The sequence below is a fragment of the Scleropages formosus genome, chromosome 2, assembly GCF_900964775.1.
Source record: "Scleropages formosus chromosome 2, fSclFor1.1, whole genome shotgun sequence".
NCBI lineage: Eukaryota > Metazoa > Chordata > Actinopteri > Osteoglossiformes > Osteoglossidae > Scleropages > Scleropages formosus.
In genome coordinates this window covers 41,641,550-41,669,320 of record NC_041807.1, presented here as the reverse complement: position 1 = coordinate 41,669,320, position 27,771 = coordinate 41,641,550, and the positions used below count along the sequence as shown (strand labels likewise).

Sequence of the window (27,771 nt, the reverse complement as noted above, 5' to 3'; positions counted from 1 at the left end):
GGAAACAAGCTTTACTGCCTCCTGCTAAATCCTCCCCCAACCAGCAGATATAATCTACAGGTTTCCTCCTGGCAAACCACAGTAAATATGTTTATTTTTTTAAGCAGAGGGCACACTAGTGTCATATATTTTCTTATGAAGAGTTCTGTATCAAGCAATTTTTTTTTTTTTTTTTTTTTTAAATATTCAAATACCGAACAGTCAACCATTGTTACTTGCATTAAATATTCAGAACAGTGAGTCTTTGGAGCTTAAATTCTTTGAGGTTTAGTTTTTTTATAGATGGATCAGAAGCAAATAATCACACTTGCACATTTGAATGCTGTAGGTCTTGACATTCTGTGTTTGCCAGGTGGCAGTTAGATGGTTGTCAGGTTTCTGTGTTTGTTGCAAAGGACTGCATACACTTTCATTCCCCCCCACAGCTACCTGAATGACCTGGATAGGATATCCCAGCCAAATTACATCCCCACCCAGCAAGATGTGCTGCGTACCCGTGTGAAGACCACTGGGATCGTGGAGACACACTTCACCTTCAAGGAGCTGTATTTCAAGTCAGTATACACACACAGCTCTGCTCCTCCAACACGGCATCGTCTACCTGCACATGACTTCACACCCAGTGTGTTTCTCCACCCCCCAGGCACAGCTCCGCCCTTGTTCTCATCCCTCTTTTGACTGAGTGTAGTTTGATACAGATGAGGATCCTACAACAAGGGTTGTTCAGATGTTGGCTGTTGAGAGGGCTCAGCTGAGCGCTGACTGATTGCGCTTAGTAGAAATTTTTTAAAGGGGTTTACCTCCCAGTAACAATGTGGGGGGCATGCAGAACAGCTGAGCTGCATAGTGAAAAAGAGCAAGAGCTACCAGCAGAGGTTCAGAACATGTAGTTCAACTGTTGGTCTATTTACAAAGCACTGATTTAATGGCTAATTAGCTAAAATGACCATCTGTATACCTTATAAGGTACAGAACACATTATGCTCTGTAGTTACCTGTTTACATGTACATTCTGTAATTCATTAAAGGTTTTTCTCCAGAATGACAAAGCTGTCTGGAGAACAAGAGGGAAATGGCTCTGAAAGAGATGGGTTTGAGCCCCTCTTTTAATGCTGAGAGGGATTCAGCAGTTCTGAGGGATAGAGTGAGTTTGTTCCACCATGTTTAGGCCCAAATAAGGTAACAGACTTTCAATTTTGCACCCTCTGCGAGTGGGACTGCCAGGCAGGCAGAAGTATAGGAGCTCAGTGTTCTTGTTGGGGTGTAGAGGCTGAGGTTTGAACTATGAGTTATACTAATCAGACTTGTTAACTAGCATTGTAAAATCCAGTAAAGACATAGTTGTTGGTAGGTTAAATCTCCTCAATTTTTTTCTAATTGTTAAAAATACAGTGCCAGTCATTACATACGAAAGAAATTATTTCCAAGGAGCATAAAGATACTTGAGTTCATTTTCATCTTTAAACCTACTTGGCACTAGTTATTGATTTCCTGCCTTGTCATCTTGGCCCCCATTTGTGGCTGTAGCTGTAGATCCATAAATGTGTGACAGTGCTGAATTGCTACTTGGGTCAAAGCACTGTGAGAGCTGTGCTAGTAATGTGGTGGCAAGTGTTTGGATTTCTTCTGCGTTAGGACAAAAAAGCTAATTGAACTCGGATATTTCTCATGGGACTGTAGGGTGCATCCTCCTACTACCCTTAGCCTGCTGCAGTGGAGACCCTCTTTTCTTGCTCTATTGCTGTGTGTGCTGCACAATCGTTGTCCCACTGCACAGACTGATATGCAAATCTCCAGGCTGCTGCAGTGAAGCTCATGGCAGTGGTTGCTGTATCTGCAGCACAGAAACGCTGCTGCATGATGTTGCTCATAGCCCTGCTCAAATGAACGATTTATGCTGTTCTGTCAGAAATCAAATGTAACCTGCTGCAGAACATCTATCATCAGTGGCGCTATGTGTCCATTGGCTCTTGTGCTGTAGCTGTGCTCCGGAGCTGGCATCAGCTTCAATCACCTCATGGCCCTTTGGGTGACACATGTGATCAATGGCGTTCAGCTGGGCGTTCAGTGGGTGGCTGTGACGTGGGGACGTTTTGACTTTGTTCTCGGCATCTCATGCTATTTATCAGCAGGCTGCTTTGACCTTTCTTTGCTGTTGACAGTGAAGGGCCCACAGGGAAGCCGCTGTCAATGCGCCTTGATGCTTGAGTTGTACATTTTATGCATCTGGCTCGGCCGCCTAGTCCCTGGCCCTGGTGACCCCCTGCTGTGACTGTTTATTTTTCCCTTCTTCCAAAATGAGTTCCATATTAATTTGTAATCAATAAAGCTTTTCTGTGAATTTTTGCTGCAATTTCTTTTTTGCTTCTAAAATGAATAAAAGCAGTGCTCACCAACTGAGCATCATTAAGTGTTTCCTAGCCCTTGCATAATTAAGCAGCTGAATTATTGATTGTTAACTGGCCTGAATATTGAGATGTTTTGAGGTCTCAAAATTTAAAGGAGGTGTGCTTAGGAAAATCATTGGCCCTGAAACAAATCAATAGTCAGTCTGTTGACCTGACTGGGAGAGAAGCCAGCATTGACATTCAGTCCTTGCTAGCAGGGTGAAGAACTTCAGCTCCAGAGTTACTGCCACTGTGCCAGCAATGCAAACGTAATGCTCACAGAAGAGACATAGCGGTGCAGAAATGGACTGTAACGTCATGCCAGGAATGTAGAAATGATAAAGTGGTGCACAAATTGAGCGTAACAAGTCTTGAACACAGTCAGAATGTTCCTCAGAACAACTTGAGTCCTCCGTGGAATGCTGAATGTGTTACAAGTCCCAGATTGTTTGTCTTAAGTATTTTACCCCCTACTCCAAAAGGGACCAAAGTCAAGTCCACTTTTTGGTTGTGGCTCTAATGTGGTGGATTAAACTCCCACTGCCCCTCAGAGCTACTGAATCTATCCCAACATCCAAGAAGGGTCTCCTTATCTCATGACAGTTCCATAAATGAGTCCAGCACCTTCTGCTGTGATTATCCATGTATTTATATAGACACAATCGGTTGTTTGTCTTTGTAGTGTTGCGTGGCACTGTAATTAGTTTGTTAAATAGTATTTATTGGTTTGTTGGGCGAACGTTCTCCGGATCATTTCTGTGTCCTGTAGCAGGGAGTGGGCGTGACTTGGTGGTTCGATTAATTGCATCTGTTTGGTTGTTTGTTTTGGTCGCCTTTGTTGGAGTAGTTTCGATTAGGAATCACCACCCCCGACCCCTTAAATTGCGTGGAAGCCGTTGACCTTGTTTATTGTGCATCATGTTTATGCACCTGCTTGAACGATGAACCTCGGTGCAGCAAGTGGTAGGTAACAAACTAGGTTTACTTGAGTCACATGTCTGAAACTGTCTCTTTCTCAATGTAATGCATAAATTGTACTTTTGCTGAGCTGTATGTCACTTTGGACAAAAGCGTCTGCTGAATGAATAAATGTAAATGTATTTTGAATCTCGCTTCTATAGGAGCTACTTGAAGGATGTGAACCAGCAACATGGTGGTATCAGAAAGGCCAGGCTGTGCTTTGATTAATCTGTGTCTAAAGCTCTTTGTCTGTTGTTGGTCACTTGGGAGGAAAAACATCCATTAAATGCTTAAACACAAATGGTAATTTTAAAGAGAATTCTTCAGTTCTTTCCAGAAATTTATTCTAAATGGATTCCAACTTCCTTTAATGATGTTCATGGCACTGCCCTAGAACAGATTTAGTGAGAGTAGGCTCTGCTCTGTTTCTCTATGAGGGTGTTACAACAGCATGGGGAAATTGAGGAGGTGCCAAGTTGTCAGAAGGCCTTTTTCTTGTGTGCTCTGTGGCCTTCCAGAGGAGTCGGGGCCCATTCACTTACACAGGATGGCTGTCTACACCATTACTAGTCCTCCGCCATCTTTAAGTATTGGGAACCAACATTGTTGCTTATAGACATTCTTTGGCTTTCTCCTAGTATGAAAGCATTTGGCTGTTGGAAGGAGAGTGAAACGTGACTTGTCAGACCCTTCTGTTAACTTTTCTTCTACTCCGCAGCAGTACACATTCTAGTCACTACTAGGTAGCATACGTTTTTCACATTCATCTTAGTTTCTGAACAGAAGCTCTACCAAAAATACCAGTTTTTTTTTTTTTTTTTTAATAAAAATTTCACACCTTTGTGTTATGACTGTCGCAGAGGTAAACGTAGAGACTTTTTTGTAGTTTTTAACAACCATCCAATTATTGTTTCTGTACTTTTTGGTGATCTTTGCCTTCTGAACATTGTTCCATGTGTACACTTTTGTTTGGCATATGTAGTCTTGATTTTTGCAAACTTCTACTTTTCACATTAAATAATTAAGCAGGATTGTGGTGGACTATAGCAATAACTGGTGTACACAGGGTCCATCAGGACTGAACACCCGTGTACAGGACTAGTCAAACTCCAAGCTCCAGGACTTGCTTCACTGCAAATATGTTAAGAAAACATTGATAAGTCAATCAGTGCTTAAAATCTGTTCAGAGGTCTATTTTAATGTACAGGGAGGGACAGCTGCAGACTACTGGGTTGAAACAAAGATACTCATTTAATTATCCAAAAATCCATCTGTCGGTATTTCATACGAGGATTCGGATATTGTCCTGGATGTTTCAACACCTCACAGGGTTGAAATGCTGTATTTGTAATATGAAGTACTGAAGGGAAGCAGCACAAACCATGTTTCTTGGGAGTCACATGACTTGCCTCTGCTCACAGGATGTTTGATGTGGGCGGGCAGCGCTCCGAGAGGAAGAAGTGGATCCATTGTTTCGAGGGGGTGACAGCTATCATCTTCTGCGTGGCACTCAGCGATTATGACCTCGTCCTGGCAGAGGATGAGGAGATGGTGAGTAGGGATGGTGTAATGCTCTATAAGATTGGGGGGTGGGGTGGGGCAGCATATCAGTCACAGGTTAACAAAATGCATGCTTGCATATCTGGATAAAGTATGACATAGCAAACCTTCACCTGGGATTTTGGCTAAGAGTTTCTTCTCAGGTCCTAGTAGGTGGGCTTAGGGATTTGATGGTCTTTGCCTTAGCAGGTCTTCCAGCTCTTGTTGAAACTCTGACTCAGAGCTCACTGGAGAACTTTAGCAACTCCAGTGATTAGCTGAATCAGGCGGTTCGTTGCCTGGCTGGAACAATAGTCCGCACACACTGCGGCCCCCAGGACTCTGCATAGAGTCATCAGATCCACTTGAGGCTGCTAAGAGCTTTTTAAATAGAGCTTTGTGCCATGTGATGTTTCATGCTTATGATACCAATCTGTGTTCTTTTGTCCTGTGTTATCTAATGGAGCCTTGAGAATCCAGCTTTATTTTTAAAAAAAAAAAAAAAAAAAAGTGCTGTCTAATAATAGATGCATTTAAGAAGGAATAAAGTGAGCTTAGCATGCTCCTGAAGGTTATATAATTCTGACCTTGTGCAGCTATGAAACAGGCTATGACAGCAGTACTGGAATGGGATGGCACAGTGTCAAAGGTTTGAACACAAACAAGCTTGGCCAGTCCACTCAATTCATGTGATGCATATGGTTCAATTAGAGCTCATGGTGTTTACTGTCTATTTAAATTTAAAGTCATTCACTTATCCGACGCTTTTCTCCAAAGTGACTCCCAGTGAACTTCATGTAGTGTTACCAGCCCACACACCTTATTCACCAAGATGACTTACACTGCTAGATACACTACTTACAATGGGTCACTCATCCACACACCAGTGACACACTTTCCTTTTTCTGTCTCTCACACACACACTCTCTCTCTCTCTCTCTCTCTCTCTCTCTCTCTCTCTCTCTCTCTCTCTCTCTCTCTCTCTCTCTCTCTCTCTGTCTCTGTCTCTACGGGTGACTTTAGAGTCAGCAGTCCAACTGAACCACATATCTTTGGACTGTGGGAGGAAACTGGAACACCCAGTGGAAACCCATGCAGACATGAGGAGAACGTGCAACCTCCACACAGTCTATTGAGTCATTGACCCCCTGTATGGGCTCACAAGGCTGTGCAGCCAAACCGCTTGACTCTTCATCCGTTTCCCCGCAGAACCGTATGCATGAGAGCATGAAGCTGTTTGATAGCATCTGCAACAACAAGTGGTTCACAGAGACCTCAATCATCCTTTTCCTCAACAAGAAAGACCTGTTTGTGGAGAAGATCAAGACCAGCCCCCTGACCATCTGCTATCCAGAGTATGCTGGTGAGGTTGCCCCTAACCTTCATGCCAAAGAAAACTGAATGTGTGTAACAGGGCACCCATCAGTGACTGGTGTCCTGCAGGGGAAAATGGACTTTAATTTGCTTTGGCAAATTAAGTGATACACGGGCTCTTGTTGCTAATGGTGTAGATGCAGATACACACAAACGTACACAATGTCTGTTGCAGACCGAAGGTGACCTGTCTTTTACCCTTCAGGCTGTTAGCTGGAAGTAAAGAGCACCCAAACAGAGTATTAGCATGGGAGTGTGATTCAGCCTACTTCTGCAGCATTTACATGTCATGTGTGGTGTTCAAACAGTCTTACTTTTAGTTCTTGATCTATGTCAGAGGTGTCTATATTGGTAAACTTTTGCTGATTGATAGTGGTGAAAATGCCTTTGGTGTTCTGGTTACACTTGTTTGTAAGTTGAGGAGTTACTGTACATATATGCCTTTTGAACTTGTGTCTCTGGTTTGCGGTACAGTTTTTTTTTTTTTTTTTTTTTTTTTGTGCTTTGTTTCAATGTTTAGAAGAGTTTGTTCTGGTGTTGGGTGAATTTTATGTTGAGACTCAGCAGTGCTGGGGTCTCAGCTGATTAAGTAATTGAGGTCAGGCATCCAAACACCTCTGGGTCAATCATCACAGCAAAGCTTCACCAGGCTGTCATGGGATCACACCCTTGTGTGCAGCTCTACCACTTGAGCTGCATCCAGTGGTTGTTGGGGGAAGTTGTGCGGATCTTGTACAGTGTGTATACACACACACACATACGTGTGTGTATACTGTGCATAACCTTCCTCACTCGGAGGCACTTCTCAGTGTCATGTGCCTCTGTGGATCTCTACTAGAATTCAGACTTGTCAACCTGGAGTACAACTGGAGTAAAAGCTGCTTCTAGAGGAACCTAATATGTCCTGGAATGACTGGGGTGAAATATGTCCCAAACTCTGTGTACACCTTTACATTATTTCTTTTAAAGTTTTACTGAGACATGTGGCCCTTGTGGAAGCCGTGACTGTCATGTGCTTTGCTGGTGGCAGTCACACTTTGTGAAAGTTCCTTCTTTGAGAGCAGACGTCCTAACGTTTCTTCATAAACAAAAGCTAATATTGGAGCTTGTCTGTGAGTAAAAACTGTCCATCAGTTGACTGATTTCTTGCCATTGCCATGAAAGGATGATCTATTGATCCACATTAGTTCTCTAATGGGCCCTGTAGCTGAAGTCACAGAGATGGTTTGTAGCGTTTCGCAGTGAATTTCTTCATCCAAAACTGGTGAGACATTCATCTCTGTGCTACTTCATTGTGTGTGTGTGTGTGTGTGTGTGTGTGTGTGTGTGTGTGTGTGTGTGTGTGTGTCAACTGTGAGAAAAGAGCCCCTTGAGAAGCAGTTCTACCATTGTAGAGTGTTTAAAAAAAAAAAAAAAAAAAAAAAAGGTTGAGTCTCCCAAATACCATATCTGCGAGTGTACCATGGTGAGCAGCTGAGACGTGCACAGTGTTGTGCTTGCTTTCTCTACACTCTTACACAATAATTGCATAGCTCCGGGGCAGAGCAGCTTCTCAGCAGGTTGCAGGGCGCTCTCAGACATGCAGTGGAAAAAATGAGCGTGGAGAGAGGGAACGCATGTCTGATGATTGCAGTATGTGTGCATAAGTGTAATGCAGAGGCAGAATGTGTGTATGTGGTTCTGTGCTGACAGCATTTTGTGTGCGAGTGAAGTGAAGGGGGAGGGGTGTATTTACATGAGTATTTATTGATTGCAGTCGCCCCCTGCAGGCTCTATATGCATTTTTTTTAACACTGGGGACCCAAAGCCTTGTTTCTTCAATGTTGTTTACTGATAATTGAACTGAAAATTACATTGTCTGAAATCACAAACTATGGACATGAGTCAAAATGCAGATGGAATTATTAAACTGAATTGATTATTTTGTGTTCTGTTTTCACCACCACCAGTTCTTTTTCCAAGTGCTCTGAAGAGCAGGGTGTGAATAACTAGGAAAACAGGTTATATTATAAAAATGGGGAAATGTTTTAACGAATGCATACATTCCTCACATCGCAGAGTTAATTTGTTCTGTGAAAGCTCTCCATTTGGGGAATTCCTCTTGTAATGGAATTAGGGTTGAATTATTTCTGATGGAAAATGGTGTAATGGAAATGACATATTTCATAATATGTCTAACAGAAACTTATTTTTAGGTAATCCTTTTAATGTTTTCATTACCAGTAGCTACTTGTCCAGTGCAAGTCCACAGAGGTCCACTTTGGAGAAAAGTGTCTCTAATAATGATGAATTGTTATAATTGTAATAATGAATCTGTATAAATTGTAATATATATATTCCCTGTTATATGGACCTAATTTGTTCCTGAAAACAGTTTGTACACCATGAGTGTGTAAACCAGGAGGTCCTTTCCCATTATTTTAAATTGGAGTGAGATGCATTTCTGGACTTTGTGGACATGCTCAAATATTTCCACAAACCCCTGCCAAATACACACACACACACACACACACACACACACACACACACATTTTCAGAACCGCTTGTCCCATACGGGGTCACTGGGAACCGGAGCCTACCCGGTAACACAGGGCGTAAGGCCAGAGGGGGAGGGGACACACCCAGGACGGGACGCCAGTCCATCGCAAGGCACCCCAAGCAGGACTTTAACCCCAGACCCACTGGAGAGCAGGACTGTGGTCCAACCCACCGTGCCCCCCGACCCCTGCCAAATAGTTAGTGTCAAATAAATGGTTATCAAGACTGTTTTAGTTTTGGGAATTGACAGTTGGGAGCTCTGAGCCTTTTTGCTGTTGTCTGCTTTTTTGGCCCAGGTTCGAACACGTATGAGGAGGCAGCCGCCTACATCCAGTGTCAGTTCGAGGACCTGAACCGAAGGAAGGACACCAAGGAGATCTACACCCACTTCACGTGTGCCACGGACACCAAGAACGTGCAGTTTGTTTTCGATGCCGTCACCGACGTCATCATCAAGAACAACCTGAAGGAATGTGGGTTGTACTGAAGCCTTTCAGCCCACACAGACACAGGTGAGCATCTCGCTACATCCCCGGTGGTGGGTTTGCATCCCAAGCATCTGTCCTTCCCCAATTGATCCTGTTCCTTGTCAAGCTCTGGAATACCTGTCCCTTTCCCTCTGCAGGCGGCGCTGGACTGGACGTCGCCCATGATGGTTGCCCCCAGCCAGGATGCAAGCACCCAATGGAGAGAAAGCCACCACATCTCGTGTCCAACCCCACTTTCCAGTGCCAAATTTTTCTTATTAGATTTCAACCCTATGAATTTTTTTGAGGTACAATGCCTCCAGTGGGTGTTGAAAGGGACCAAACAGTGTAAATAAAATTGGAGTCTAAAAACCTTGGAGTCAGTGGAAGTTGTACCATGTCAGTGAAGTTATTATAATCGACAGCGCTATGAGTTTGTGTTTCTGCGAGACCAAAGTGCCATAAGTTTGTTGGGTCACTCATTTTTCTACAGGAGGACCACAGCGCATTTCATACGCAGCCTTTTCTTCTCTTCACTTTGAGTTCAGCTGCTTGGAAGAATCTCCTTACAAACAACACTATGCACCTTCCTGTGACCAAACATCATGGTACTTTTACGCAAGTCTCACGAGTTACTCAACAGTTTTCTTTTTTTGTAAACTTTCTTTTTATTCTCAGTCATTTTATGAAGCCCATGTCTAATTCCAGTCCTCTCAGTGGGTTTTAGGTGTCCCTGTGGTAACCTTAAAATCCTCTGCCTTTCTGTAAATATTGTAGTTTTTTTCAGTTATTCCATTTGGCTTTCATATTGAATTTAGGTTGACGTGTCTTAGCTTTTTTTTTTTTTTTCTTCCCCCTCTTGATAATAATCTTAGTTTTTGAGAGCAGCGTGCCGCATGTAAAAATAACGCGAGCCAGGAGCTGGGCAGGAGCAGCCTTGGTTCTGTGACTCATGCAGGCGCAGCATGTGGAATTCCTTCACCTTCGAAACCGAGCACTCCTACTGCGTCTTGAAAGAAGCAAAACATCTGGGAACAGCTGCAGCCTGGGACTCCACTTGTTTTACATCACAAAGAGGGGCACGTTTGTATCTGGACCTCGTCCTCTCCTTACAAGGTGATGTTACCGTGAAGTGAGATCTGTCTTGACTGCTTCTGGTTCCATTTGTGTGATGAAATTTTAATCCTGAATATGCCTGCATGAATTTGACATGGGATTGGCCTTCATTGCTTGCTGTTTTACTCTGTTTTAACTCCAAAAGGAGACTTAAAAAAAAAAAAAAACCCTGTGGTATGGTGAGGAGAATCGGATTTGCTGGGTGCAGCTCTGTCTTGGCACGAGGTGTGTCTCTGTTCCCACTGCATGACCGTGCTCTTGGGGACGACCGCTGCCGTCTCCCGTGTGTGTCTTCACCACAGAACGCTTTTACCTCTTTGTCCCGACACTGTCCAACTGTGATCTTCACCTGCTCTGTCTTTCTACATTCAGATGTATGTTTTTTTCACACATGGCCCTTGTAGGAAATGTTTCTGCTTTTTATATGGAAAAAATAAATGTTTCCTGTTTATTTTTGGTGAAAAATGCTGTTTGTCTTGTGTGAGCACTATTAAGTGTCATTTCACTTTTTCAGGAGAATTAACTGCAGTGGGCTTGGATCCCACTATCCACTGTCTTACTTGTGAAATAACATTTAAATGATGTGCATGCATTTTGTACTGCATGCAGTAATTGACTTGCTACACTTCACACATATGGACAAACCTGTCTTTATCATGAGCTCAGTGACTTCACTATACATGGTGTTTGCTGGCCCTTCACTGTTTGAACTAATTACCACAGTACTCTGTTTTACCCAGTGTTTGCAAACAATCACTATTTCAACTCAAGTCAGGTTGGGTCTGTGTCCATGTCCCCTTCATTCTCAGGGACAAAGTCCCCTTGACAAAGTGCACTTGAGGTCTATTGGAGGCAGAGCAGGTGCATAGAGCCACCACCCTCTACTCAAGGGTCTGGGGTTCAAATCTGAACTGCTGTATAAGTGGGTAAATAGTTGAGAATAGCTTAACATGGCAAGTGATTTTGGGGAACAGTGTCGGCTAAATGAATAAATGGAATCTTTCAACACACAGTTAAAATAAACAAGCTGTAACTTGGGACTGGAAGCTCCAGACTGGGGCCATGAGGAGGCTGCTGGTTCAAAGCAAAACTGCTCTACTTCTAAAGTAATTTGCAGGAGTGGTTTGTGTAAACTGCCAAAACCATAAATAAGAGACCCCTTTGGTGTGTACACTACTTACATTGATTTACCCATTCATATAGCCAGGTAATTTCTACCCTATCAATTCAAGGCAAGTCCTGCAATCAAGGGTCCTACAGCATGGCTCCACTGGGAGGTGAACTGGCGCACTCTGCACGTACTGGTGTCCAGCGCTGTGGCCAGTTGAGGAGCCCTAGGTCTTGACCCCATGCTGTTCAGTGTCTGCAGAGAAGAAGCCCATCATACCACACGTTTCTCACATGATAAAAGCCCTTGTTTTGTTTTGTTTTCATTTTCCTTGACTGAAAAACCTGGAACTCTGGGTTTAGCAGTTGCTGCTATTCCAAAATTTTCCCCCCTTGTTGCACTCAAACCTTGTTTACTGCGATCGAAGAACAGACACATGAGGGGCCAGTGGGGTTAATGCTTATCTTTATTTTGTGCCACTACCTTTTACAAGCCAGCACAGCATTAAAGCAGTTAAATTTTAATTTCTGTTGAAATAAAGCTATGTGACTTCCTAGCATTTCACATTGTTTGAATATTTAAATAAGCAGTTTTTTTTTTTTAATATAGAGTATGCCTAAAATTATTTACAAAATACATTAGTCTATAGTGATTGGTCCTGGGATGTTTTTTCCACATGTTTAAGTATGACTGTGTATATCAACACATTGATTACATAAAAATGGAATAAACTTTCTTATCCATATCAATTACATACTGATCAGTTTTTTAGGAAATGGAGATGCTAAATGCTATTAGGGATAAAAAGAGTAGAATGCAGGAGTGTAAAGCTTCTTCCTGCTGCTTTTGGACTTTGTTTGGTTCCGTGTGTGTTCTCAGGTTGCAGGGGGTCTCAGGTGAAGGACAGCAGCCCTGCGGCTGCGTGCGCCCTCGCTGCGAACCCAGCCGTGGCGTTCTTCGGAATTCCGCTCGGTCCACGTTTGCTTGTGGAAGAGGAACTCGGACGGTCCACATCCTGCTGCTTCTGCAAAAGCTACGATAACCCCTGGATGCCTGTGGCCCTGTGTGCTACTGTGTCGCATAGGAGCGTGACGGTGACATCGCTGACTGGGCGGCCGGGGGAGGGGCTGGGCGGTCAACTCGGCGCCTCTCTCACGGCGAAGCTCCAAAGTAAAGCCAATCTGGACAGGAGAGGGATGGGGGAGGGCAACCACTGCGGAGGGAAGGAAAGAGTTGGGTGTGGACCAAAGAGTTGGTTATCAGTTCAAGGCTGCTGGTCATATGTTCGCATTCCCAGTGCCTCTAGAAGTACAGTGAACTTACCAACATGGTTGGGACAGGAAATTTGTTCATAGCTCATTTTTTCATGACACAGAAGTCCATTTTACCACTGAGTCATTAAGCCATAAAATAATCAGAATCTGATTTTTGTAGCCAAGCATGCACACATATACAGGGAATTTTCCTTAATATAATGGCTGGAATAATATAATTCTGCTTAATAATTGTGGAATAATAATAAAATATTAATAATACACACATCCTTTGGTTTATGTACAGGTTAGGGCCTGCAAAAGTCCCAGATATGGCTATAATGAATCGAACTTAGCAGGCATATTTTAATCTTTCTGTTCATTTTAAAGTAAACAAAACTTAAAACTTGATTGTACACGACTGGAAATGAAAGATTGTCTCCACACACTACCACTTGTTGATAGATTTAACCCGTAAACGTGCAGCATTTGTCCCATGTTGGCCGTCAGTGACACTCAAGCACCAGACATTGGCTGTAAACACTGTACAAGTGAGGTGAATTAATGAGACCCCACACTCATATTCTCTTTGGGTTTTTGTTTTTACTGCCATCGATCAGCTCAGAATGTAAAGACAGGTGACGTTTACCGCACCACAGACCAACATTTTAGGAAATAGACTGTGGGGAAAAAAAAAAACTGGATATTTGTGTTTTTGAACATGTGTAACTTGGCCCTTTAGACAGGAGACAGTGTAATTTTACATTTTGTTACATTGATAAATTGTATTTTATGATGTGCCAAGAAGCACGATTCCTTACGCAGGAACACTTTGATGGCCAGCTTTTCTTTTTCAAAACACACGCTCACCTTTTCTCACTGCTGTCGGTTAGAAGAGACCACAGTCCTTCAAGTTTTCCTTGATGATGATGTCCGTTACGGCGTTGAACACAATCTCGACGTTCTTCGTGTCCGTGGCACACGTCATGTGGGAGTAGATCTCCTTTACCCCCTTTTTCATGTTCAGGTCCTCAAATTGTGCCTTGATGTAGTTGCTGGCGTCTTCGTACGTGTTGGGGCCTATCGCAAAGAGCAGGGGTTGGTGGGCAGAGGGAGCTGGTCTTAGCGTTAGAGAAATTAACATCTGCTACATCATCCTCAACTGAGTTCCCATCCCTGAGTTCGAACCATAGCTTAGATCATATATGAACAAACGATGATGCATGAAAACAACATTATGAGCTAGAGCCGAGCTGAAGATGTGCTGCCGGAGACCGACCGTCATAGTCAGGGAAGCAGATGCTGAGGTGGACCTTCTTGATCTTCTCTACGAAGAGGTCCTTCTTGTTGAGGAAGAGCACGATGGAGGTGGTGGCAAAGAATTTGTGGTTGCAGATGCTGTTGAACAGATGGAGACTCTCGTGCATGCGGTTCTGCAAAAACAGGGGGTAGCAGAGTGAGACCCAGGACAGCGGAACGATGTCCATCCTAGCTGCCGTACAACTGTTTGCCTTCTCAGAAAAAGCATGGACCGAAGACTCGGGGTTGGCAGTCGTGAGGCGGAACCCACCACTTCGTCGTCCTCCACCAGAACCATGTCGTAGGCACTGAGGGCTCCACAGAAGATGATGCAGGTGACTCCCTCGAAGCAGTGGATCCACTTCTTGCGTTCTGACCGCTGGCCGCCGACATCAAACATCCTGCCCAGAGCGGGGTAGAACCGTGGTACGAATGGATGCGGTTAGCGCCACTGGCCCACAGGGATCAAAGGGGCGGTCTCATTATCGGGGACGCCAGGCTGGGTGTAAAATCCCATCATGCCCCTCACCTGAAGTGCAGCTCTTTGCAGGAGAACTGCTCCTCTATGATACCAGTGGTCTTGACTCGAGATCGTAGCACGTCCTGTTCGCTGGGAACGTATTCGGGCTTTGTGATTCGGTCCAGTTCGTTGAGGTAGCTGTGAGAGACACATTCAGCCATGGTCAGTCTCATGAGGGACGCACGATGGATTTCGAGAGATTGCTCCACAGATGGATCCCTAAAGACAATATCCTGGAGTAACCACTCCAGCATCGCTCGCCGTGCCACACCTGCCCCTCCCCACCCACCCCGACAGCGACACTCACTAGGCGGCGGAGTCATTGAGCTGGTACTCGGCAGCCCTCTCGAAAGCGGCCTGGACGCCCGAGTCTTGCCACAGCCTCCTGATGAGCTCCGCCAGCTCAGGAGGCATGGTACCCTCCTCGACAGAGTCCGACAGGTTCTGCAGCTTCTGGCCGTCTGCCTGCAGGTGGGGCAGGGGTGGAGGGGAACAGCAAGGGGTCCGAATATCTTCACGTCAGTCGCTGATCAGTCACCTCTCCCAAAAGGAGCCCGTAGCCACACAAGTGATTGTCCAGCGAAGCTGTGGTTTCCCTGCTAATGAACGATCACAGTTTTGCTTGTTTTGTTTTACGTGCATTTTTTTCAACGGTACAATACCTTCCTTCATCTCATTCATGTCAGGAGGTGCGACTATGACATAGCACCCACTGACCCTACCGCACAGTGACCTGTAGGTGGTTCCCAGCTGTGCGTGCGTGCGTGCGCAAGTTTGAGAGAGCACCAACTGACCGAAGCAGCAGGTGACCCGTAGTCGATGCCCAGCTGCTGCATGCCCTGAATGATGGCCATGGCGGACTGCAGGATGTTGCCGTAGATGATGGACTTGAACGCCATCTGCTCCTCTTTCGTGTAGCCACCCTGGTGCAGAATTCTGTTGAGTCCGGGAGAGCAAGGGGTTGTTTTCAGTTTTCCACATAAACTTCGTTGCTTTAGTAAAACTTGCTAATGCATAGCGCTCTGCCAATAAAATTAGCAAACTTTATAAATGTATGTCAACCACTGATTTTCAGCACTTCACAAACTTTGTAATACACTGATGAGTGTTGTGTGATCATGTTGATCTTCAGAAACTGCCCACGCTGCCCCCTAGTGGTCCTGTGTTGATGTGCAGGTGGGAACACTGCCATCTAGTGGCAGCTCGTTGACATGCAGGTGCTGGCTGCACACAGCTTTGGTTCGCTGCCCTTGTTTTGTGCGTTGTCTACAGGAGAGGAGAGCTACTGCTGGGATGTGATGGGTGTGATCCTGCTACTCTGATGTTCCACAGAGGCGACGCAGGGAGCGCCCCAGTTTTTCACACGGCAGCCATACCAGCGCGAAAATGCTACCAGCTTCTAGCACACGTGTTCAGATTGGGATTTCTGACCTCTCTTGTGATTGTGTGTGTGTGTGTGTGTGTGTGTGTGTGTGTACTTACTTCATCTGCTTTACAATGGTGCTTTTCCCAGACTCTCCAGCACCTGCAAGCACACAACACACCGCAGTTAGTACACTTCTGGATTTTGGGCACCAACATGACTGGGGGGCCAAAGCCTTCGTTGTCACCATGCTGAAGGGACCCTGACCTCAGGCACAGGGTCCCTTAGGCCATTTCACTGGGTGCCTTGCTGCAACCTCTTTTTCTCAAAGGAAATAACACAGCAAGTTGTCCGAAGGGATATTTAAAAGAACTCATCACCTGTGCATTGGAAACTATTTGCTGACGTCAGGTGTGTGTGAGGGACGAGCACGTTCTCCGAGAGCTGCGTGTGCGACGCTGTTCTCTTCTCAGAAGACACTAAAGTACTGTCACCGGCAAGTATGCAAATCAGAGGCTCTCTGGTTATCATGGCAACCAAACATTATGGTTACTTTTCGGGGTTGTGTTCAGTTGAGCGTGTGCGCACCGCTAACACACGGCAGCATTTCTGTCGCCTGAGCAGCGCTGAGACATGTGATGGCCGACTGCGTGTCGCTCCGGACGTCGGCGCAGAGACAGCACTGGGGTCATTTTACAGGGGGTGAAACACAGTGAAACACAGTGACTCTTTCAGCATAAAAGCCCATTTTATACACAACGGCCCCCAACCCCTTCAGCCACCGTAAACATAGATAAACTAGTGAGATACGTTAGAAAATCAAATAAACTCACGGAAAAAAATTTAAAATGCAGAAAAAACTATTTTACTACATAAATTAAAAGTCAAAAATACTCGAGGTCGGGGTGGAAGTGAACTCCAGGTTGCATTAGAAGCCAGATGTGAGCCCCTGCAGGGTCGACTGGAGCCGCGTTTCCGCGCACACGCTCGGGTAAAGGAGATGCCCGAAGATGTGTCAATATGCAAAAATTAGACACAGAACGCCGAGCTTGGGGCGAAACCAGAGCCGCTAACCAGATTAGGGCAAAGTGGCCCAACTGGATTTGCCGGACCTTATGTAAGGAGCAGCAGGAAAGCCTCTGAGAAGATCACCTGCTAAGTGAGCTGTCCCGGAACTGCGGTAAGCACAGACCTCGGGTGCTCCTCCAAATGGCACGGACACGCCGCTTTAACTCCTTAGCCGGCTTCGACGTCAGAGCCCCGACCTCGGGGCAAAAAGCTCATTTCCCTTCCAGATTAGAAGACACATTACCCACAATCCATCTCTTTCAGCCACAGTAGGTCACTGCGGGAGTACTTGTCCTGATCAAGGTCTGGAAGTCCCACCTACAGAGTCTCGATGGCCCTACAGCAGGTGGAGGTCGAAGCAAACCATTCAACATACAAACGCCGAACGTAGCGTTCCTTTTATCTGGCAAAATCCCACTTGTGCGATAAAACTGTGTTCTTACATCAACATGAGACACTGAACTCTTGAAAAGACATGTGAGGTACCGAGCCAACAACCTGTGAGGTCAACTGCGCATACAACTATCAAGACCATCCATATGATGCGCTCGAGGGGGTTGCCGTACAGTCTGAAGGTCCGGGGTTTGAATCCCCTGCCACTGTAGTACCTGCGATCAAATGACTTGGCCTAAATGGACAGTGGACATAACTGTGAAGTTCACCATCTGACACTGTAAGTTACCTCGGACAAGATGTCAAATAAAGGTCGTTAACAACAGGTTGTGAGATTTCTGGAATGCAGCTCATTCAACTTCTTTTCGGAAACTAAACTGTCTGTAATCTCTGATTTCTCAGCAGAACTTTTTTAAATCCCCAGTTTGCTTTGCATAGCTGAGCACTTAGGAAGTGTGTGGAGCAGGGGGTGGAGAGCAGCCTGCCAGCGAGTCCTACATCACAGCAGTTTTTTCAATGAGTTCCCAAATTCGATTGGATTTCACATAAGGGTTATAATAAGAGTTAAGGCCGAGGATCTTCCAGCTGAGATGAATACCGGACACGCGAGATCTTAAAAAACAGATGTCAATAGCCTGCGTGTCAGCATTGAAATCCTCAGCAGGGAGCAAATCAGTTCTGTTTTTCATTCTTGACCTTCTGAAGATTTCTGGACATATTTTGGGATGAAAGTAAAATCGAGATCGTACGCGTTTTGAGTCACTGGCTTTGAGACCCACTGAGGCCACTGCAGCAGCCCTACCCCGCCAGGCACCCGGTTCCTCAGCGAGATCTCCTCCAAGGCGTTGTGCCCAGCTACAGGCTCCCTGGGGAGGGGGGAGGGGGTCACTGATGGTGGAGCAGAAACGCCCATCTGCTCAGCAGAAACGTGTCTGAAGAGTCAGTGCAGCTTTTAGTCCGTTACCGGGTTGCATGTTGGACGGTCCAGCAGCCTTTGATGAAGTCAAAATGCTTTCCCTGGACGGTGAATGTCAACCATGGTCGAGCTCTGCGCTCGCCTCCAGTACATGGGTGTCATGCAGAATCGGAGAAAAGCGCCTCAGTCGGCTCAGTGGGTTCAGGGAGGGTTCGAAAGCTCTCTACCCATCTTCGTGTGCGCAACCTGTTGCTTCTCAGGAGGCGTTACTTCAATGCGGCTGAAGGCATCGTTCGAGTCATCGGTCCTTCTTCAAGACCCGTCCATGGCCCAGGAATAAGGGAGAAGCACAGACTAATGTTCAGTTCTTCTCGGTCAAATTTAAGAGCTCCTGCACCAAAGACCGAGCGATCCCTCGGAGGATCCCCTACCTGCTGGTGTGTTCCGCAGCTCGCAGGTGTTTGCAGCGGAGCCACGAGGGGCCTCGCCTCGGGAGCTCGGCAGGCCGCCGTTCCCTCGCAGACGCCTGGCGCTCACTTCACGCTCCATCGTGTGAATCCACCCCACCATCTGCTCACCTCCTGTGCAGGCGTCCCGTTTATCCTCGGTATCGTTTCATCACTGCTTTTCCTCTTGTTCATTTTGCTTTGGGGATTCGCTTTTGTCGTTCCCCGGGCCCGACCGCAGTGCTGCCCCTGCCCTTTGACCCCACCGCTCAGGCCTGTGTCTGAAAACCCGTGACATGGGGAACATGTTTGCTAGAGGTGGGGGGCTGGGGCTTCGGGGGGGGGGGGGGGGGAGGGTGACAAAGAATAATCCAGGTTAGCTGAGATGGGAAAAAGACGATTACGATGAGTAAAACCGGCAGGCAGCACCGGATTATGGGGTTACCGTGAGCCCGTGGGACAAGCTGGCTAAATCCTCACCCGGCTTTTTGTTTTGGTTGCAGGCCACCGCCTTCCTCTTGGTCCAGTCCTACTTTGGGACAGTCCCTTGTCCTTCTCACCCTGTTTCTCCCGGATGTCACCCTCAATAGACCGTGACCTCATGATTCGTATGAATTACCGAGGCCTTCGAGCGAGATATAGATCTTCTTACCCCATCAGCGGCAGCAGCTTCGCTGCAGGCCTCTCATGTCTTTGTGGACAAATCCTGCTCCTGCAAGAATTACCACGCTTCATTTTTATCTGAACAGAGTAAACGGAAAAACAAGATTTGTGCGAAAGCCTGTTTGAAAAATAATTCCTAATAGGCCTTGGTGACTTTTATCGCTGCCAGATTCATCCCTGGCCGACTGGGTCGTAACGTAAGAAGTGTTGAAAACAGCACCACCGAACTGCAGCCGTGCTGGAGACGATGCTGGTAAAGAGAGTTGGCGTGGTGTCTCGCTCAGCTGAACAGCCCTGGCTTTGGTTCAAGCAAAATTTTGGATGAAAAAGTTTGGAAATGTTTGCCTCCTTCTGTGCTCTTGTCTTGTAACCATCGTCTGGAGAAGTTGGATGAGAGTTGGCCACATGCTACGATAATATCTGCCAGTTCTGGAACAACTGCTCATAATCACGGCTTTGAAGATGAAGAAAAGACAGAGATAACAGAGGGAGAGGAGAAAATGAAGCAGATGTCACATTGGAGCACATCGTGAAGTCACGGGAATCTTCTGTATCACCTCATATCATGATATCTGAGTCTGATGCTCTTGATCATAACTCATATTTATGGAATTTGCAAGCATAATCTAAATAATACTCCAGTAGCAAGTAAAGGACCATGTCAACTCCAGGTAATTGTTCCACAATAATGTCTGCAATGATTGTGAACTGGGGTTTAGGGATATACCTAAATTCCTCATCATCTTTACCATGGGCATCTTAATCAGGTGGTTGAAATCCCCACCTATTACATAGCTATTACACAGCCATTAGGCACCATCTACTCTCGTTTCCCAGGAACAGGGATCAGTGCCTCTACCTTTGCTCTCCTACCTCTTCCATATCACGTCACAGTCAGAATCTACGGAGAGCTTTTAGAGTCCTCATAAGTCAGAACCCCAGACATCATGTGTCTGGTAAGAGGTGTCCAATCCAACATCAAGGCAGTAGAAAACAAACCTGGAGATGCATGAGGTACAACTTGGAACTGGAACCACTTAAACAAACAAACCTTTTTCAGTTCCTCTCTTTTAAAAAACCTGTCATGGTCCTTCTGCATGTCAGGCTTGACTACATCCATACTGTAGAGGTCAACCTTAAGAGACACCCCCTTCAGTTTCTCCTCTGAGAAGAAATACTGGGCCTCAAACTGTTCGAGACGCCGACTGTTTCCAAGCCCTGGAACAGCTTCGTCTAGAACAACTTCTTGCTCTGTTTCCCCAATACCTAATGTGACCTTACCATGAACTCACAAAAAAGGTAAAGAGCTCATTGATCCTCATCGAGTCCCACTTGCCAGTACTTTTCTTCTGGCATTAAAAGCCACTGACTTTAGTTTCAAATTGTCAGAGTTATTACACCATCCTCGTTTCAGATGCGTTTAAAGGATGAAATGCTGACTCATAAATGTCTGTAAACACATTAAAAATAAATCTGTATTGTCATGGCCAGGATGAGTTTACTTCCCAGGCACTTCCCAGTGGCTGGTGCCCACTGAGAGGAGGTATGCACCTGTGTTTGTCCCACTTCTCCATGTTCCTTTGTTCGGTGCTCTGGGTTCCTGGGTTCCTCAAGACTAAGAGCTTTTTCCACTACAGCTGAAGACCTGCGAAGATCAGAGCCCCCCCCCCGGTGCCCAACACTACCCGAATTCTGAGTCTTACCAAGCAGCAACAGCTTGACTGTCTTGGAGTCTTTGTCTGCATCTTCTTGCAGCTGTTTCTCCAGCTCCTTGTTCTTCTTATCTTCAGCACTTGCTCCACTGCCCATTTCGAGCTCTTCCTCGACCCCTTCCGAATCAAGATCCTCTAGGAAAGAAATTTTGACGGCTTTTTGTTTCCCTGTCACCGAAACACTGAATTGGGGCGCTTCTGGCGGAGCCGGAGGGAGGGGGGTCGGGGAGCTGAAGGTAAGAGTGAGCCGGGGATGGCGGGGACTCTAGGGCCGGAGATCTCCACAGGAAGCCAACCAGATCGACAATGCTGAGCAGCCGAAGCGACCAGCCCTCTCTCCCGTCCTCAGCTCGTGTCTCCACCCTAATTCCCCTCCACTGAACCTCATTTCTTACGTTGGGATTGGGGAGGGTTTGGTCGTTGATCTTCCTGTATGAACAGGCCAATCCAATTAGCCTGGGCCCAAGGACAGAAGTTAAGGTTGGAGAAAAAAAAGACTGGCCGAGTCACAGGGATACTCTGGGGTTACCTGGACGTCCCTGCTTACTGGTCAGTAGTCCGAGCGCTGGGGCCTGTGTCGCAGTGCATTGTAAGACCAGTTACACACCCATACACACTGATCCTCAGTTGGTTGGTTGTCTCCTCCAAAGTCGGGATTGTCTTGCTGTTGCCCTGTCACAAGTACACGGTGAAACAGCGGTGGCCGTCAGGTCTGGATGTGCACTTAAGCAAGTGGACTTCTCACTGAAAGGAAACCTGTTGAAATCCTTTAGTTGGGAGCACTGTTGTACACTTGACTTAAGTGGGTTTATAGTAAAATCAAAGCAAAAATCAGATCGTCCTGTCCACCAACACCCATTCGACTGGAAGAAAACACCATAAACTCAAGTTCGATTGTATTCAGTCAGCTGGCAGACACTTTCCTCAAAAGCAAATTGTAGTTATTTACCCACAGCTGGATCTCGATTAGTTTAGGGTAAGTACCCTGCTGAAGGTGAGAATAGAACCTGAATCCTTTGGGTCCAAAGGGAGCAGCTCTACTCACAACACTACCAGTTGTTCCAACGAGTATTTCTCTACAACACATTTTCTGCACCAACAATCAATTCATAATTTAGGTAAAAAGGTTTGAGTAAGAAGTCCTTCCGTTATCCCCAGGGTGGTCTCCTGTGCTCAGAAACACTAAGGTCGAGTGGACCGCTCGTGATTGCAATGGTCTGGCTATCCACCACCGTTAATTCTGCCTTGGGCTCCCAGTCACTGGCATTTCTTCTGCTTCACTGCAACTATGGATTTAAATGTGTATTTGTTGATTTTCATTGCTTTCTTATCATGACTGCAATTCTGAATTTTTGGGAGCACAAGAGTTTCATAGCTATATAAATATAAATTTCATCACTCATTTTTTTGGCCGGACTAATAAATGAAACTCGAGCGACAGGGCTTTGGTCACAGAGAGGTACGCTAGTAACACGACTGAGTATCAGTGAAGCAGAGCATCTCGCCTGCTGCGTTGCAGCTGTGTGCATCATGATAAAGACAGGAGTGTAAGAAAAGTTCAGTCAATTAAAAAACAAAACCACACCAAAATTACTCAACTTTAAGCAGCTTTAAAAATGAATTACTTCCATCTTCTAACCTGATTCACACGACAATATTGCAGGGCGCCTGGTTTACTATACAAGACACCAAAAATTACTATTGGTGCCACAACGAAGGAATCATTAAAACAAAAATGATGCCCATTTAGGTCATGTTTCCATTAATAAGGCCAGCCCATTAGAGTCGGGAGAGCCATGACATCGCAGGTGAACCTGCTTCTTAACCAATCAGGGACAAATTAGTGGGAATGAGATCAGGTCTCAGCTCGGTGACAGCATTGGATTTGGACACCACATTTAAACATAAGTTGTGGCACAATGTCATCGTTCTTTGCATGTGAAAAAAAAAGGACTGACAGCCAGAGCTCTAGGATGATTACCAATGACATCATGAGGTACATTTGATTTCTTGTTCCATTTCTGCACAGTGTAGCGGCCTTCTTTGTCGAAGCCCTCGAGACCGCTGGGAATCATCAGTCATTGGTGGCAACAACTTTCCTGGCTTCCTGATTCACATCCTCTTTGTTACTCTTATCTCATCGATTCATATGTGATCAGCACCCGCAATGTCACGCTCTTAATTGTCAAAGTACTTTCTCTGCGTTCACCACGATTCCTGGAAGATTAGGCAGAGGTGGAGTTGGTGTCTTTTTCTCTTTGAGCTCTTGAGATCCTCATGTTCAGCCCTGCCGGCTCCCTGCACACCTGTATCTGCAGCTAGAAATGAGAAACCCAGAGAGTACATCAGCGTGGTGTTAGGTTGGTTGGTGCCCTAGTGCTCTTGACCTTCTGCACAACGTTGCCTCAACACCTTAATGTTGTTCCCAGAGAGAGACAAGATCCAGAAACACGCAGACCTAGAGAAGTCCCCTCACTAGCTTTCTATGGTGTTTCCCTAACGTAACTAATAATGTGACCCTAAAGGCTGCATGCATGAGGGGGTGTGGTGGCACAGTGGGTTGGACCAGGTCCTCCTCTCCAGTGGGTCTGGGGTTCGAGTCCTGCTTGGGGTGCCTTGTGATGGACTGGTGTCCCGTCCTGGGTGTGTCCCCTCCCCCTCCGGCCTTATGCCCTGAGTTGCCGGGTTAGGCTCTGGTTCCTTGGGACAAGCGGTTCAGGAAAAAAAAAGGCTGCATGTAGTCCCTCTCATGACACTGTGGTTGTATATCTTCTGCTCAGAAGAAGCACTAAGCCTGGGGGTAAGAAGTCAAGAAATTGCCTTTCTGCCAGAAGTTTGCAGCATATTTCCTTCCTCATGACAAGCAGATGACTAAAGGGCAGAAAGGAGTGACCACAATTCTATGGTGAGATGCCTGAATGCTAAGCCAGGCCAGACCCTTGGAGAGCCAAGCCTGAAACCATGGGCAACAAAAACAGAGCTAAATCCATGTTACTTCCAGTGGGCAGATGGTCTAATTGCCAGTGGCAGATTGTAAGAGATTGAGATCCCGAAATGCTTCCAGGAGGAGCGTGGTCACCTAAGCCGGGCATCTCTCTCTTCTTCATCGCCAATCTCTTTAGGATCTCCAGCCTAGGCCTGCCTCTCCCGGTGCATCATGGGAAAGGCCCTGCGTTCTTGATCTGTTGACAAGATTATGCACAGGGTCCCAGATCAACCCCGATGGGTGGCAGATTACGGTGCCAGATGGCAGCCTCCTATCTGCTGTGGTAGGGGATGCAGGTAGGGGACTGCGGGTGGGTGGGCTTGGCGAGAACAAAGGAGGGAACGTGCCAATGAAGACCAGTAAAATGGTACTCTCCTTAGGTCAGCCAGTGGGCGAGGATGTTTCACTCCAGTTCAAATCCCAGGACCTGGATGCTAATCGAGGTGCTCAACTGGAAAGGTGTCGGTTACCTGGGAAGGTGTGCAAATGGGTGAAAGTGTAATCCATGAGCCATAAGCCTCTTAAGGTGAGAAAATGATGGTTTAATTGCATGTGGAGCCCCTGTACGACTGCTGAGGACAGAGTGAAAGCGATGAGAGATGGTGGAGCGATGTGCTGTGTGCGTCATGGTTCACGGTGTATGTGGATGAATATTTTGTAAGATATGTTAATAGAGTGAATATGTTAAGATATATTAATAAGTGGCATCACGATGTGGAAGGACTTCTCCCATGAGAACAGCAAACACACAACCAAACCCTTTCTGTCTTTGTCTTTGCCGCCTTCCAATAAATTAAAAAACATGGCAATTCTAGGAAGAAGCCAGGAAATTAACATACAGTTACTCCAGAGCAAAAAAACAGGGTGCAATACTGTCTGAAAAGCAAAAAAAAAAAAAAAAAAAAGCAATAATATGTCTGGCTTGTCATTTCGTCACTTTCCAGAAGGAAGTTTAAGAAACGCTCCCCGCTGTTACAGTTTTGGGGTGATTTTGCAGGCGTCACTGTGTCTTTGCATGTTCGCCGTGTGTTCACAGGTTTGTGAAGGAGTACGGAGAAGGAGCGTGCAAATCCCTCTGCACTTTCTCTCTGCTACGCGAGGCACCGGGGCGGACGAGTGGCGTCTGATGCTGCCGGTTCACGCGGGGATCCGTGGCGACACTTGGCACACAGACCCTGGACCGCAGGAGCGCAGAGACCTCACTTCCTTCAACAATTTTCTCCTGCTCTTCCGTAACAGGGCAGAAAGGAAGCGGCACCCTGGCGTCACTGTGCCGGACGTCTCATCGCCAGCGCCCAAAGAGGAGTCAGTCAGGTGGTCCTGAGGCTCCCCGAACCGCTGCAGGGTGCGAGATAAAGGCCCTTCGGGGGCTGCAACACCTGTCCCTCATTACTCTTCCTTTATTTAACCCGAGGTGAATTACACTGTTGGTGGGGGGTGGAGCTTTGGCCTGTCGGAGCGCAGCCCCCAGCGTTCGGCATTAACGCATCTGTACGTGCGCTTGACATGTTTGCGTTGATACGCACAATTTTCCCTCCATTTTCGCCCTTTTTACAAGAGGTGAGGAAATAATACCCTGTTGCTCAAACTTGGGTGCTCTGTTCCCCCCCAAAACGAGCGCTTGCTTGTTGTTACACTGAGTCTTATTCTGCTCAACGGCTGCTTTAGTGCCGCTTCAGTCATTTGGAAACTTTTACCACAGGGTCATACCTGGGAGCCCATGACACCATTGCACCCAAGCAAAGACCCTTCCTCCTATTGGTTGCCAGTGTTGAGAGTCAGGTGATTCCTCCAATCAGTACTCAGTTTCCTGTCACAGTGTCAGCTGATTGGATGCCCAGAAAGGGGTGGATCCCGCAGGGAATCCCCATAGACTGAACTGAGAAGAGCTACATTTGGGTATTGAATAAATAAATAATAAAACTACTTGTCTTTTTTTCATTCTTTAGGGCTGTTACTGAGATCTCAGCTTGTAGGGTAGTGGTTAGGGCTTCTGTCTTTAGACCCAAAGGTTGCAGGTCTGATTTCCATCTCTGGCTGTAGTACCCTGGCTTGACCAGGAAACTTACCCTAAAATTGCTCCAGTAAAATTACCCTGCTGTATAAATGGGTAAATAACTGTAGGTAGACTAACCTTGTAAGTCATTTTGGAGAAAAGCGTCAGCTAAATGAATAAAAGAAGAAAAAGTAGCAATGCTAAATCTTCACTGGGGTGGCACAGCGCCAGGGTGGTGCGAGAGGACGTGGGTTCAATCCCCACTCAGGCTGTGCGGAGTTTGCGTGATCTCCTCTGTGTGGGTTTCCTCCGGGTGCTCTGGTTTCCTCCCACAGTCCAAAGCCATGCAGTTCAGGTTCCCCCATGGTACGTGAGTGACAGAGAGAGAGTGTCTGTGTTTCACTGATGCATGGATGAGTAACCCCTTGTAAGTAGTGTATCTAGCAGTGTAAGTCACCACGGTGACTAAGGTGTGTGGGCTAGTAACACTACATAGTATCCATTGTAAGTCGCTTTGAAGAAAGGTGTCTGCTAAATAAATAAATGTAATGTAAATCTCTGCTTCTTCAAAGTGACTGGAGTTTTCTTTAATGAAAATTCCCCGTCAAACCGGGAGGACAGGAGACAAATCTCCGCGGTAAGGTATTCAGTGTGCCCTGTTGAGAGCATTTTGATTTATTTATCTCAATATGTACCACGTGATTAAATTCATTTAATAATTTTAAGACAGCGCTGGAGAAAGTGAATGAATGAGCGGAGATGACAGAGCAGGAGTGACAGCAGCGACCCCTGTTCTCTCTGTGGCCTTAGCTATGTGTGTGTGTGTGTGTGTGTGTGTGTATCTGACGGTGTGACAACATTCTGCTTTGTCCATAAATAATGTAATATAATGTAAATAACCCTGAGTGCTGTTACGAAGAGAACGCCACTGCTTCATGCGGTGAACTCTGGAGGAAGTGCTGGTTCCTGCCAGTAGGGGGCAGTAGAGGGACTCTGCTGATCCTCCAAGGTGTCGAGGCCTCTGTGAGCAAATTCTGTATTTCCTTCATATTTCATACTCTGTTTTCACCCATGCGGTCTTGGTTGTGCAGCCAGCGATCGTCCAAAAGCGTGCTTTTTCACTTCCGTGGTCGCAGTCGCAATTTGTCATTGTGTCAAAAACCACGTTTGTCCCAGAGAGTGTCTGTCCCACGTTCGTTCCCACAAGTGTCTCTCCCGTGTTTGTCCTCGCAAGTGTCTCTCCCATGTTCATCCCAGCCAGTGTCTCTCCCAGCCTCCCTTTTCTTCACGTTTTTGCCCTTTCTCTACTGAGGAATTGCTCTGATTTCGGGTTCATGGGTTACTCGCGCGGCACCTCGATGCACTCCGCCTTCAGGCTGTCAGCGTGACCTTGTCTGGTTCTTTTCATCACACACTAATACGAGAGACATGCAAAATGGTCCAAGAAGCACTGAGAGCTGCAATCACTTCCTTCCGTCATTTCCACCGTCTATGTGTTTCTTATGGCCTCTCTCTCCTCTCTTTCCCTCCCTTTCCAGCCACATCTTCGAAGGTGCGCGTGACATTCTGGACAGTGTTCTCGGTCCATCAGTCTCGTTGCGTTTCTCATAAGTGACGTGCTAATGCTTGTCACAGAGTCGGCTCCAATATATTGCAGTCTCGAGGAC

General features: G+C 46.2%; 2 protein-coding genes across 2 annotated transcripts in view; one reads left to right on the top strand and one right to left on the bottom strand.

Annotated features, from left to right (window-relative positions):
* gnai3 (guanine nucleotide binding protein (G protein), alpha inhibiting activity polypeptide 3) overlaps positions 1-10,838 on the top strand; it is a 30,223-nt gene extending 19,385 nt beyond the window's left edge. The window contains exons 6-10 of the mRNA XM_018733938.2: positions 426-554; positions 4,769-4,898; positions 6,096-6,249; positions 9,095-9,310; positions 9,424-10,838. Of these exons, the coding sequence (XP_018589454.1) occupies positions 426-554; positions 4,769-4,898; positions 6,096-6,249; positions 9,095-9,285 (604 nt within the window). The 3' untranslated portion in view covers positions 9,286-9,310; positions 9,424-10,838. The remainder of the gene's footprint in view (positions 1-425; positions 555-4,768; positions 4,899-6,095; positions 6,250-9,094; positions 9,311-9,423) is intronic.
* A 1,399-nt stretch (positions 10,839-12,237) lies between these two features.
* On the bottom strand, positions 12,238-16,084 carry gnat2 (guanine nucleotide binding protein (G protein), alpha transducing activity polypeptide 2). The gene is made up of 8 exons (XM_018733961.1): positions 16,044-16,084; positions 15,356-15,497; positions 14,869-15,026; positions 14,571-14,699; positions 14,313-14,442; positions 14,022-14,175; positions 13,613-13,822; positions 12,238-12,702 (listed from the first exon to the last, which is right to left on the bottom strand). Exons 1-7 carry the CDS (start codon positions 16,046-16,048, stop codon positions 13,632-13,634), a joined length of 909 nt encoding a protein of 302 aa, XP_018589477.1. The 5' UTR covers positions 16,049-16,084; the 3' UTR covers positions 12,238-12,702; positions 13,613-13,631.
* Positions 16,085-27,771: the final 11,687 nt, after the last annotated feature.

Bases quoted from the DNA above. Each gene is read 5' to 3' on its own strand.
- gnat2 (XM_018733961.1), bottom strand. The intron at 14,443-14,570 runs GTGAGGGGCATG...CGCTCTGGGCAG, and splicing joins TGCAAAGAGCTGCACTTCAG to GATGTTTGATGTCGGCGGCC. The intron at 14,176-14,312 runs GTGGGTTCCGCC...CTGTTTTTGCAG, and splicing joins TGGTGGAGGACGACGAAGTG to AACCGCATGCACGAGAGTCT.